General features: G+C 35.9%; 3 protein-coding genes across 3 annotated transcripts in view; 1 reads left to right on the top strand and 2 right to left on the bottom strand.

Moving 5' to 3' along the window:
* Positions 126–3,838, bottom strand: LOC105163140 (WD repeat-containing protein 89 homolog). The gene is made up of 8 exons (XM_011081377.2): positions 3,597–3,838; positions 3,292–3,499; positions 2,849–2,944; positions 2,234–2,308; positions 1,547–1,679; positions 1,105–1,168; positions 892–976; positions 126–648 (listed from the first exon to the last, which is right to left on the bottom strand). Exons 1-8 carry the CDS (start codon positions 3,728–3,730, stop codon positions 283–285), a joined length of 1,161 nt encoding a protein of 386 aa, XP_011079679.1. The 5' UTR covers positions 3,731–3,838; the 3' UTR covers positions 126–282.
* LOC105163139 (uncharacterized protein Os08g0359500) lies at positions 4,257–6,983 on the bottom strand. Its single transcript, XM_011081376.2, has 6 exons — positions 6,855–6,983; positions 5,753–5,939; positions 5,098–5,251; positions 4,961–5,004; positions 4,806–4,875; positions 4,257–4,571 (listed from the first exon to the last, which is right to left on the bottom strand). Exons 1-6 carry the CDS (start codon positions 6,857–6,859, stop codon positions 4,483–4,485), a joined length of 549 nt encoding a protein of 182 aa, XP_011079678.1. The 5' UTR covers positions 6,860–6,983; the 3' UTR covers positions 4,257–4,482.
* Positions 8,621–12,864, top strand: part of LOC105163138 (GRF1-interacting factor 3) — a gene marked incomplete in the record, with an annotated part of 4,473 nt that continues 229 nt past the window's right edge. Inside the window, 5 exon segments of the mRNA XM_020695073.1 lie at positions 8,621–8,751; positions 10,492–10,604; positions 11,773–11,849; positions 12,334–12,418; positions 12,488–12,864. Coding sequence (XP_020550732.1) covers positions 10,527–10,604; positions 11,773–11,849; positions 12,334–12,418; positions 12,488–12,864 — 617 coding nt within the window.

Genomic DNA, 12,864 nt, shown 5'->3' with positions numbered 1-12,864 from the left:
CAAATGTCATTTAGTGATGCACTTAAAATACCAGGATCAACAATTTACTATGATGTTAATCGTTTTTTCCAACTACATAGGAATAAACTCAAGGCCTCAATAGGAACTTTATACAGTCCTGACGCTTTAGTGTAAAACACTCTCCTATAGAACAAAACTCTGTTTCCAGATACATTGTTGGGCGTGCAAGTGCTTCGTAAATTTGGGACAAATTAATAAATATTACAACATGGTACATCTAAAAAAGGAGAGAAATGAGAAAAAGTGGAGGGAGATGGGGTTCTAGTAAGGACTATGGCGACTTTTCCTTCGAGCTTTTGGAGATTTTTCAACCAATGTACTTGATACCCAAGAACGGTTTGCATCTGTTGAGTCATCCGACAACCAGCAACATAAGCGACCATCTTCACCACCAGTCCATCCAAAAATGCCACGACTCTTTGATGTTCTACCAGGTATGCTGCACATGGGCAACACAGTCCTCACGATTCCTGTATGACCACCTTGAAAAATAGCCTCCGGTGACCCAATCGTCTTTATACTGGCATACTTTACAGGGAAGTAACCAATCGTGCCAGCATTTGTGCCTCCAATGACCCATAGGTGATCCTCCTCAGCCGAATAATGACAATCAACAAAATAGTCAACCTGTCACCAATTACACAACAATTACGTGTTATTAAGATATAAGAAGGCCACAACACTGATGGCAAAATAATAGTAATACTACTTGATTACAGTATTCACACAAGACTTCAAATGAATCATGTCAGTGTTTTAACAGTAAGATCCCAAAAGCCAAAGAAGAAATCAATCACAAGTTTAACAATGTTGGTGCGGTTCTAGTATCTTCTGAAAGAACATTCCAGAAAAAAAGTAAAATTACCGTACATGATCCAATGTCCAACTTTCAGAGGCCAATGTACGAGCATCCTCAAAGTTGGCTTCTGTTCTCGAGTCATTCCAATCCCAAACACTGAAGAGGAGCAAATAAAGTAGGCATAAAGCTAATGTGAAAACTTATGCAATCAATATCCTTTGACTCAACATGAAGGTTGCTTTGTGACATATTACAAGACAAGGTAAAAAATTGTGGAGCCATACCTCAAGGTTTCAATATGTGTTAGGCACCACAATTTCTGATTTGTCTCACCGAAAAACTGAACACCTTGTGTAGTGCACATGAAGATTATCAGTACAAAAATGTCAACAACCATTTACCCATTAAGAAAAAAGAAAGAAAAAAAGGAAACCACAGCGAACAAAGATAACCATAGAATATTTCTTTCAAACAGAAAATAAGTAACAAAACCAAGTAACAGAGATTACCCCATAGAAATTCAACATGTTACCCCCTTAGCTCGGAAGTGTCATTTCATGCAAAGCTATTCAATGCACAAAATCTAGTACCAAATACAACCATCCAGAAAAGAGGAACAGAGAGAAGGAAAAAAAAAGGCAGTTATCATTAAAAATTTGTAGGACTTCAAAAACTCAAATACAGAACACATACACAAGCAGTCAGGTGCAAGAAGATAATCAAAACCGGAGAGGATAATCCCACTTACTGATACCAAGTGATCATCATCATTTATATCTCCATTGGTATCGAAAAGACACATTAATCCATCAACAGAAGCCGACACAAGCTTGCCTTGATGACCAGGAATGAAGTGAACCTACAGAAATTTGTCCTCAAGTGAGAAACTCAACCAAATCATGCCTCAAAAACTTTGACATTGCGCTTCCTAGAGACACCAACTTAACAAAATATTCAAGCCTAGAAATCATAATTTTCCTACTTAGGATGCATATAGAATAAACTGCATAGTATTTACAAACCAACCAATGACTTGTTGTACATCTTACATGGCAGCCTTTTCTCTTACAATTTTATCCAATTTATTTCTTTCAGTTAAAGAAAATTTAAATATTAAAAAGGTGAAATTCAGAACATGATCTTCTCCTACATCAAAACTAGCAGAATCTAGAATGGTTAACTTTTTGAGTAAGAAACTTGCATGATAACTCTATGCACTCAACCGGAAAAATGTATACATAGAGGCTTTCTGCTAAGTTCATCTTATCAAGCCAGAATAAGCCAGTCTCCCCCTATTACTGAAAGCCATATTGCTGGTTTTCCAAGTTATGTGAAGTTGGGAAAGTCAAATATTAGTGTTCTCATTGCCAACCACTATCTACCTAGTCAAGAAACCAAAAGGTATCTGATCACCTGAGTAACATCCTCCATGTGAGATTCCTCCAAGCATGCCACCTGCTTCATCGTCCTCCAATCCCAGAAAAGTATCTGTATACAGCCACGCAATGAATAGCGAGGAATATTAATTTCACTAGCGCACCTTACAGAAAATACACAGCAAACAGTACAACTTTCTGAACTGGCAACTATGCCATTAAAGTAGTAAATTGGGTATCCTACAACAGCTGAAACATACTCTAGAGCACATTTATAAATAATGCAGAAACTATGAATTAATTAGCACATTTGTGAAGTTATAATAACACACACACACAGACGGATATATATATATATGTATATATGGATATGTATACCGTATCCAAGCACTATCTAATTCATACAGGCCCCAAGGTTGGGCATTACAATAACAGCACAGGAAATCATATCCAGATTTTTAAGATCAATAAGAGCAGGATATTGTGTCCACTATGCTAAGCACAAGTGAGTTTACACTGTATTCTAAAGATTCGCTTCCAAGATAGCAGCACGGAAAAGAATAAGAATCGTTGCTGAATAATCATCAATTGATATAAATTATAATATAACTCTGTTTATGGTGAATATGATTCAAAGCTTAAATAATAATACCTGAGACTTGCATCCTGCAGCAAGAAGATTATCACCTGCACCACCAAACGAGAAGCTGAAGACCTCCTGTGATGAACCAGCATTTATGCAAGATACCTGCATTGCATGCCATATGGTTGCAACCTCAGCCCAAAACCTCTGTTGGCTGAAAACCTCTAATTACGTTCGGCTAGACTATTTGGATCTTTTAATAAGTTTGACATTGAAACTCGCAAACTCATACTAGTATTTGATAATAGTTTGTATAGTACACCTTCTTTTTTTTTTTTTTTAAGTTAACCAGTTTCCACTGTGAATCCGAAGGAAAAAATAAGGCAAGCAACGAATGTCGAGCAATCTAATTAATAGACGCATGAACCGTTTCCATTCCGACCAAAAATTGAAAATCAACAAAATTAGGAAAACACACATGCTTTGCATATTAGAAAAGCGAAAGTAACAACCTGTTGGAAAGACCTCGAATCCCACGCTCTGAAGGTACAATCAGACGAGCAGGAGTACAGCACATGCGGAGAGGATGGTCCTGAGAAGGATATTTGATTGATTGTTGAAGAATGACCCTTGCATTCCCCTAGGTACTGCCCCGTCAGCGGCGAGTACAACTTCACCGCGTTCGTCGAAAGCGACACCGCCATGGACGTCCAATCGTCCCTGACCGTTTCAATTACACGTAATTCCTTCCATTACCGCAACATAATCCAGAAAAACAACACACAGAAGAAGACAAAAATTGAAGCGAGAAATATACTTGGGAGCGATTTGGAAAACGTAATCATCGCCGAAATTTGTTTGGATTGAGTTCTTGAGGCCGAATCGCTTGAAGGCTGTCGAACTGGTAGTTGATTGTTCTTCTTCTACTTCCATCTCTTCTGCGTTCTCCATCGTTTCCCGTCTTTTACTCGTGTGGTTTTGTGTTAAGAGTTAGGGTTTTTGGAGGGGGCGAGTTCTTATAAGATGCCTCGAGCGTGGGGGACCGTAAGGCGACCAATTGGGGGCCATCACCGCACGTCACCAACAGAAAAATACCAACTTACCAGATTTTTGACACTTTTAATTCGTCAATTAAATAATGAAGTGGCGACAGTTTTGTTCAAACTTTATAATTAAGAATGTCGTAGTTTTCAATTTCTGACATGAAATGATTTGACGCATCATTGTGTAATTCTTATATGACATAATTTGTTTCAACATCAACTTTTGTTTGGATTTCATTTATCTTAAGATACATAATGCTATAAAGCGTCCTATATGAGATTGCTAGTAAGGACAATTTGTCAACGTTATGCAAGGACATATGAGATATACATGACTAGGATGCAACTGTCCAACAAACACCCACATAAAATACCTGCCTTACTATGTCGTCCACTATCCCATTTGATACGAAATATTATGCTTGTAAGAGAAGTGGAAATAAAGGGGTACCGAGTACTTGAAAATATGCTGATAATGCCGTCCATTTCGAAATCTCATACTCTAACTTAACTAAAATTACACCAGAAATTGGAAAGAAATATTTTTCTCCATAGAGTACAAATAACAATGTTTCGTTCTTCAAAGAAAGCATGCTTTCCTAAATAATTGCTGAAGTAGGAACCTCCAGCCAATAGCATAACCCACTGAACTACTCATGCTCACGAACTTGACGATGGTTCTGCTTTGCCCTCGGCAGCATCTCCCTGTGGCTTACCATCACCACCCTTCTCTTCTGGCTTCTTGACCTCTGTAAAGGAATGAGGAGATGTCTGTGATTAATTTTTTAATATACAAAGACAAACCAAGTATATCTCACTTCTAAGGACCGCTCATTGTAACTCAGATTGCAGATAAAATAACATAAGTAGTCCAGTTGATGCACCATGAGCACAGGGGCCCATCTCGAAAAGAATAACCACCAGCATCCTGTTCAAATGGTTAACATATCCAATCAAATAAAGCAAACAAACTCAATCAGTACCTTCATCATCGCTATCCTCAAAATCATCCCCCATAGCATCATCTCCAAGGCCACCCATGTCACCAAATTTCTGTAGGACATGTCAAATTGGAGTACCATTAGAATAACTTGCTATAGTTGACCAGATCTTACATTCCCAGAAACAGAAAACTTACGGAGAAATCCATTCCACCCAAATCAAGGTCACCAGGTCCTCCTCCTGAGCAGACAGAGAGGAACTCAGAGTAAGTTTATCTTTTCTAACAACATTGCCAAAATTCCACAAAGCATCTAAGCAAAATAATATACGTACCAGTATCATCATCTTCATCCACCCATTTATCCCAGTCTACTTTCACATAATGTGGTGCCTTTGCATTTCCGCGCAGTAATTTCTTCCACCACTGCTGTTCTGCTTTCTCCAAAACACAGAATATATTCCGCACGCCTATGTTTATTTTGGACTCCTGGAAAATGTTAGTTGAGTAAAAGCAAGAACTAGAAACAAGAAGGAAAAACTTGAGGCAAAACCAGCATAAATAAACTAGAAACATTGAAAAAGCCACATCCACATAAAACAAATACATCCTATTTTTCCACGCAAGCAACAAGTCCATACTATTCAATCAAAGCTCTTGGGCCAAACAAAAGAACTTCCAATCATCCTGCTATAACTTGACTAAAGTTCCTAAAGAGTACTGTTTAAAGGATTCTTTTAATGTATACGTCAGTGAAAATTTTGCTGATTTACGAGATGTTTCTGACTCATAAAAGTCCTGATGGTAGGGCAAGGTATTAATTGTTCTCCGTGAGGAAGAGTCTGGAAATAAAAAAGGATAATCAGAACTAATATAGTATGACTACTTACTTCAAAGATAATTTTAACAATGGAAAAACAGGCAGCCATCCACAGACCTCTCACGATCACTCAGTGCAGAATTGAAACAAAGGTGACAAGAACATCTCACCTCTACATTTACTTTATCAAGAAGATCTAGCTTGAGCTCATAGAGATTGTTGTCTGTCCCAGCAGTGGCCGAAAATGTGAATGTGCCATCCGGGTCTACCTTGACCTTAGGATTTTTAGCATCCGACAGTAGCACGGTAAGATATACCTTGTCCTCTCTCTCAGCCCACTTCACCTCAGGGTGTCGACTATAGAGTAGAAAATGTTTTAGATAATAGCCCAACCCTCAATGTTATAATAAGAATAAGATTAATCTATTCGCACAATCATGGTAAATGTAGAAAATTGAGGATTCAATAATAAAGCATAAAACTAAGGATGCAGTATGATAAATGAATATCCACTAATTATTGACTCTCTAAAACTTTTCAGTATGAAATGGTGATTTGAGCAAAAGAACATGCAAATTGGTTAAGTCACTAGAGTACAGATAGGATTTTGAAGAGTTCAAAAGCCAATTCCAAAAATCAAGGGCGCCATTTAAAACAAAAAAACACAAACTACAACTAGTCCATAAGCAACCTAATTCTCATATTTGCACAAGAAACCAGATAACAGAACATAAATTACAGAATCTGAAGCTAATTAACATAAACTACTTCGAGCAGAAATATTCCTCTAATACTTAAATCTCCAAATATTCTGAAGCATATATAAGCATGTTTATCCAACAATCAAAGGCAAATGAAGCAACAGTAAAAGTTGAACAAACCTCATTTTATGACGTAAATTAGGAAAACTTATTAGCAGGGCGGGACCATTATCATGAAAACTTCACTCAATAATATAAGAAATTCAAATTCTCCAAGGAATGAACTGTCATCATAGATTTACTTTCATCCAGTCTGTTCTTAGAATCAAGAAAAAGAACAACAGAATCCTGACGAAAAGGCGAAAAATCAGTAATTAAACATGCTTCGAAATTTGAAAATTGAGACAAAGTTCAACAGCCTATATACAAGTATATGAGGCAATTACTGTTTAAAAAAAATCCAAAAGTTGGAAAAACCGTAATCAGATTCTATTTGAAAAACAAAGAAAAAAGGATACGCTAGAAGAATTTTTAACACGGTTAAACTGAAATTTAGGAGAAAAAATATTACCTCATTTTTGAATTGGGCTCCTGGAAGAGTGGAGAAATAGAAGAGAATGGAAAACCCTAGAAGCAGAAGAGCATTTGAAATATAAGACTTGGCTTTAGTACTAGCATTTATAATGCCAGAGCAGAAGTCCCATATGACGAATCTACCCCTGTGAGGTACAAAACCCATTTGATCAATTATTTAAAAAACTTTTTACTTTGTCAATATTTTCCGGAAGTTCAAATAGAATAATGATACAATACAAGCTTTGGAGTAATTGAACGGAATTGAGGTTAAAATGGTCTTTAAGGCAACAAACAACTTTTTCTCTCTGGGCTGACAGCTTCAGACTTCAAATCTATGGACCAACCCATTGAGGTTGGGACCAAGTCACTATGCATCGCACGTGGATGTGGAACTAAAATCGTACTGGGTGGATCCAGCAATTGTTTAGGGTGGAAGTAGCCCAATCCAATTACCCTAAATAGCCCATCAACAAACCTTTAGCCTATGTTCCTAGCCTTAATAATTTCACCAAACACCATCTCATTAGTACTTATATCTACATAACAAAACTGAGTTTCAACACCCACAACTCTCTTCACTATTCAAGTTGGAAGAATGGTTATTTTATGTATTTATATTTTAATAAATTTTTAATAATAATAAAATATTTATAATTATAACAAATTTCATCAAATTCGTAATAATCAATAAAGTGTGAACAATAACCTTTTGCATGTGGGCTTTGAATTTTGGTCTTACATGGTTTATTGGATTTTTTTTCCCTTATATATAAAGGTACAAAAGTATGAAGCTTACGATATTAACATAAGATAAATTTTATTTTTCTTAATAGTATTTTGCACCTCACAAAGATTCATATATTAAATTTAAAAAATTATTTTTATTCATATTTATAAGGATGAACATTCAATTATCACATTAATCATAAATAAACATATAAGAAAAAAATAATAAGTATTTAACACTCTAACATTTAATTGAATCCTAAATCAAGTTTAATAGTCTATATTACATAATTAGGTGCCGAATTCATTCTTTTTATTTTTCTTATATATTTTAAAAAATTAATATTTAAGTAATTTGTGATTGCAATTTTTATGGGCTTTGGTAAGAAAATAAAAATTCCGTCCTAAATATTTGGATGAAAATAAAAAGTTTCGTCGTAAATATTATCACAAATATCATTTGAAAAATTAACAGAAACACTTACACTATGTTTATTTTCATTTTCAAGTTATCTCCGAGATGAGTCAAAACATACCCAATGTTTGTCATCATTCAGAAACACCTTATCTAGGTGTTTTAAACTGTTTTAGCAAAAATACATACATATACATAAAAATATATAAAAAAGACATGGTTTGACAATAAATAGTAATTTTTGTCTCCCAAATCACAACACAAAACATACAATACTTATTTTAAGTTATATTAAAAAACAAATCCAAACATATATACTATCTCTAACACACACTTATTTATTTTTATTTTTCTCTCTCTATCTTCATAAAATACAACAAAACACTCAAAAAAATAAATCTAAACATTATGTAAGTTTATTTGAAAAAGTTATGTATAAAGTAATTATATATTTTATTTATTTGCGACGGGATTTTGGACTGCATGCTGAAGACCATAGCAAAATATTACACTCAGCTTTTTTTTCCACCCCTCTTCCCTCCCCAAATCCCTAATTTTTCACCCTTTCCCCCCTTCTTCCCACGCCTCTAGCGCCCGCCCACCCCCCCCCCCCCCCCCCCCCCCCCCCCCCCCGCCTGCCTCTCCCCGCCCCTCTCAGCCCCCACTTCAGCCTCTCGCTGCCCACCCCGCCGCCTCTCTCCGTCCTTCAGCCCGTCTCTCTCTCTCTCTCTCCCTCCCATCCTGAAGCAAGGTTAGTTTGTTGTCGGCGGCGGCTTTGTTTGGATTACAGGCTTTGTATGGGTTATGATTGATTTGTTTGTGATTTGGAAAAGTTGCTACATTGTTTTATGTGATTTGGGTTATAATTTGTTTGTTTGTTTGTTATGATTTGAATTTTTGTGGTCTTATGATTTGGGTTTTTGTGGATTGAGAAGAATTATTATCAGATTTGGGTTACAGTCTTTGTTTGGGTATTTGTGATTTGGGTCATTATATATCTGATTCCTCCAAGAATTTCATTGCTTTCTTTGCATTGTTTTTCCATTCATAAATGGATACTTTTTTTATCCAATGTCTATAATTTGAGAATAATATTTCATTCCAGTTATACCCTTTTGAATTTATATAAATTATATTTACCTCCTTACAAGTATATATATTACAAGTGGAATGGTGAATGATGGGTAAAATTAAAAGTTTATAATTTTTTTTTTTTGCTGACATTATCATTATCCGTCCAAACTTCAACGGAATTTTCGAAGGGGATGTAAGTGTAATTTTGAAACTTTTTTGGGGGGAAATTAATTTTGTATTTTTACAGCGGTCTAAGTGTGATTAACCTTATATACTATATATATATATATAGTCTCACCTTAGGCCATGCATGAAAGCCATCAACTTTGTGATAATTTATTTATGTAGCAGGAAAAGCCATGTTATGACTTATGAGTTTGTGATTCTTGTGAATATATGTGTCAACCAGAAGAGGGGCTAATGCTGAAGATTTGAGAATGTTTTAAGGATATTTTGTATTTTCAAAATGGTGAGAATTTAATCCGGGAGAGGACTTGGGAAATTATTAATAAATATGTATATATATATACACACATATTTATTATCATAACAGCTATCTTAAAATTTGAATGAAATACAGCTAACATATTTATAAGATTTGAATTTATTATTATCATTAAGTATCCTTTTGATTAATTCAGTGGATGAGTTGAGATTAAACTTTCTTCAAAATAAAAGAAAGAGAATTTAAAATTATCCCAGTTAATATTTGTGGTGACGAATGTATAGTATATAAGTTAATCTTAGTGATTCCAAGATTATGATGAATCTTCTTATAAGTTAAGGCCGTCGTGGGTAGTTTTTGCAGATACAGAAAAGATATAGGTGACTTGTGTAAATAGACGATAGATAAGGGGTGTAAATGTATTATCCCATTTTATAAAGATAAAAACAGCATTAATGTGGTAAGAAATGGAGATATGGGGGGGGAGCACATGTGACTTTACTCCAACATCCGACAAGAAAAAGATCATCCGCATTTCGAACTGCACTTGTGTTTGTTGTTTACTCTTTTATGTCTAACAATAATTAAAACTCACTCACTGTAACTCTTTTTTCTGTTCCTTTGGGTTAAAATCACAATTGTGACTTTCTTCTCATCTGTTTCTCGGTTTCGTTTTTTTTTCTTCTAATTAGCGACACGTCAACACATTTTCCGTATTTTAAGAACTCTGTCTCTCTCCTTATAATAAACACTCATCATTTACCAACCCGCTTCTTACAAGAGGTAACTTCTCCATTCTCTTTTCCCTGACTATTTACTTCAAATGGGTACTTTTGCTTTCCCTCTTTTCATTAGTTTAAATGGTATACAGATTGATTTCTCTCGATGTTGATCATGTGGACTTAGGGTTTTATTTTTTTCATTTTGGGATTGGGAAACATCATTACTTGTGGTTTTACATGATAAATGAAGGTTCCAGTTTTCAGTTAAACAGGAAAGTAGTAGAGATGCAGCAACCAGGGCCAATGTTTCCGGTCATGCCGTCATTTCCCCCTACTAACATTACCACCGAACAGATTCAGAAGGTATGTCCTAATTTCTTTTTCTGCTATTTACAGGGCTCTATCAAGTTTGGAAAGTCATTTTTTTAATTTGGGGTCATTGTATTTGGCTTTAGGTGAAGAAATTGGATTTTTTTCAAGTATCCTGATGGGCATTAACTAAGTGTTCGATTATTTGGCAATACATAATCATGCAATTCTGTACCCTCCTTCGAGGGGAATGTTTTCTACACTGATTCAACTCAGATAGCTATACTGCTATTATCTTATCCGACAGTGTATACATAGTGTTGCAACTGCATACAAATGCGTGAGGTTTGTTTTTTGGAAACTCAACATATCATATTCATGTTGTTGTGAAGGCCTCACATAAATTTGACACTGGAATTGGTTGGTTGCTCACTTATGATAGAGATAGATTGAAACATACCATATTAGTTGCCTATGTGACTTAACACAGGGAAAGTGTGGTTCGAAGGGCTAAATATGCAGACATACTTGAGTGGATGTTCAATTATTTAGATTCTTTTCTAGTTCACCACGATTGTGATCTAAGTTATTCAATGACTACCTTACTTGTTGACATCTAGTTGTAACTGGGTTATATTTCCTGTATCTGGTGAATTATACCTAATGATATAAGTCGTATATATTAACTTCTCAATTGACCCATCTTCAGAATTCTCCTTAAAAACGTTGTTTATATATGCTTTGCTCTTAGGTTCTCACTCAATCAATGTTGGCTGTGAAAGGAAAGTATACAATGAACCATAATAGGGCATCTTAATATCATCCGCCTTGAGCTCCTTACAAAATGGTACACGGTGACAAATGAATCTGGAATAGATCTTGAGTAACTCACTCCACATGAACTTATTCCGACCATTGTTAGCTCTTGATGTTATGGCACTTGCTTGACTTTGTCATGCTTACTGTATCTCAAATTCAGTTAATGTATCACTTGGATACTAATAAGTTACTCGATCTGATGGTATCTGACTTGTTTCCGATTTCTGAAATGATTCTTTGTACTTGTATGTGTTGCGCTTGTTTTTCAAATGAAACAATTTAATGTTTACATAAGACTTTCATACTAAGCGAGAGTTTTAATCATATTTTAGCAGTTTTTATCTTCAGATTTGCAATATAATTCTCATTCTGTATGCAACCTTGCTGTCAACACATGATGCAGTACCTCGACGAGAACAAGAAGTTGATATTGGCAATTCTGGATAATCAAAATCTTGGCAAACTTGCCGAATGTGCGCAGTAAGTTGTTCTCTCTTTTCTCTATATTATATACACACAGACATGCATGTATATGTGTACCATGCTTACTCACGTGTGCTAATTTTGCTACAGATTGGCTACAAATATTATGGAGCAATGGCTTGTATATTAAATGTCAAATAGAGATATATTCTGTTACAACCCATTCATATGGTGTCAGAAGAAATTGACACGAAGTAGTTGTTTTGGCTTGCCCTTTCTTACTTTTCCTAATATTTCTTTGTCTGAACATGGAAATAATAGCAATAAATTCAATTCAAGAAAACTTCTATAGTTTGATTTTAGTGCTGTTGATGTTAAACCAATGGTTGTGGGTCATAGCATATTGGTTTTGGGGGCCTCTATGGAATTAGCTGTTAGAAGTAGTTCATATAACCCCCCAAAATGTTGGTTAAAGAATCATTTTGTTTATCCAAAGACTTCTGCCATATACTTTTGGTTCTTTCTGATTCTGGATGATTAGGTACCAGGCTCAACTTCAAAAGAATTTGATGTATTTGGCTGCAATTGCTGATGCCCAACCACAAACACCAGCAATGCCAACACAGGTATCTTGTGGAGCATGTTTAGTTATGGAATTGTAGGATCTTTTCTTATTCATATGTTGGAAAATGCAGATGAGTCCCCATCCCGCAATGCAACAAGGAGGGTTTTACATGCAGCATCCTCAGGCTGCAGCCATGGCTCAGCAACCAGGTATATTCCCCCCAAGGGCACCCTTTAATAACCCTCATCCAATGCAAGATCCACAGCAGCATCAACCCCAACAACCCCATCCACAAGCCAGCCAAGGCCAAATGACCCTCAGATCTGTCGGACCCAACAATGGCGTGAGTCCTCCCCATAACGATACCAATCTTGGAGGGCCCAGCAGCAGTGTTCCCACTTCAAATTCAGGCCTAAATGATATACGTGGAGGAAATAAGCAAGATAAAGCGGATGGTGGCGCTGCTGCCAATTCTGACGGGCAGGGAAATTCTGCCATTGTCCATGG

The sequence above is a fragment of the Sesamum indicum genome, linkage group LG6, assembly GCF_000512975.1.
Source record: "Sesamum indicum cultivar Zhongzhi No. 13 linkage group LG6, S_indicum_v1.0, whole genome shotgun sequence".
In the NCBI taxonomy this organism is placed as follows: Eukaryota; Viridiplantae; Streptophyta; class Magnoliopsida; order Lamiales; family Pedaliaceae; genus Sesamum; species Sesamum indicum.
Note: the sequence above shows the minus strand (reverse complement) of the source record. Positions and strands in the feature narration are given on the sequence as shown.

Bases quoted from the DNA above. Each gene is read 5' to 3' on its own strand.
- LOC105163140 (XM_011081377.2), bottom strand. From the start codon at position 3,730: ATGGAGAACGCAGAAGAGATGGAAGTAGAAGAAGAACAATCAACTACC. The intron at 1,169-1,546 runs GTTTTGATTATC...GCACTACACAAG, and splicing joins AAGTGGGATTATCCTCTCCG to GTGTTCAGTTTTTCGGTGAG. The intron at 977-1,104 runs GTATGGCTCCAC...GCTCCTCTTCAG, and splicing joins ACACATATTGAAACCTTGAG to TGTTTGGGATTGGAATGACT.
- LOC105163139 (XM_011081376.2), bottom strand. The intron at 5,005-5,097 runs GTACGTATATTA...CTGTCTGCTCAG, and splicing joins GGATGAAGATGATGATACTG to GAGGAGGACCTGGTGACCTT. The intron at 4,572-4,805 runs GTACTGATTGAG...ATTCCTTTACAG, and splicing joins TGAGGATAGCGATGATGAAG to AGGTCAAGAAGCCAGAAGAG.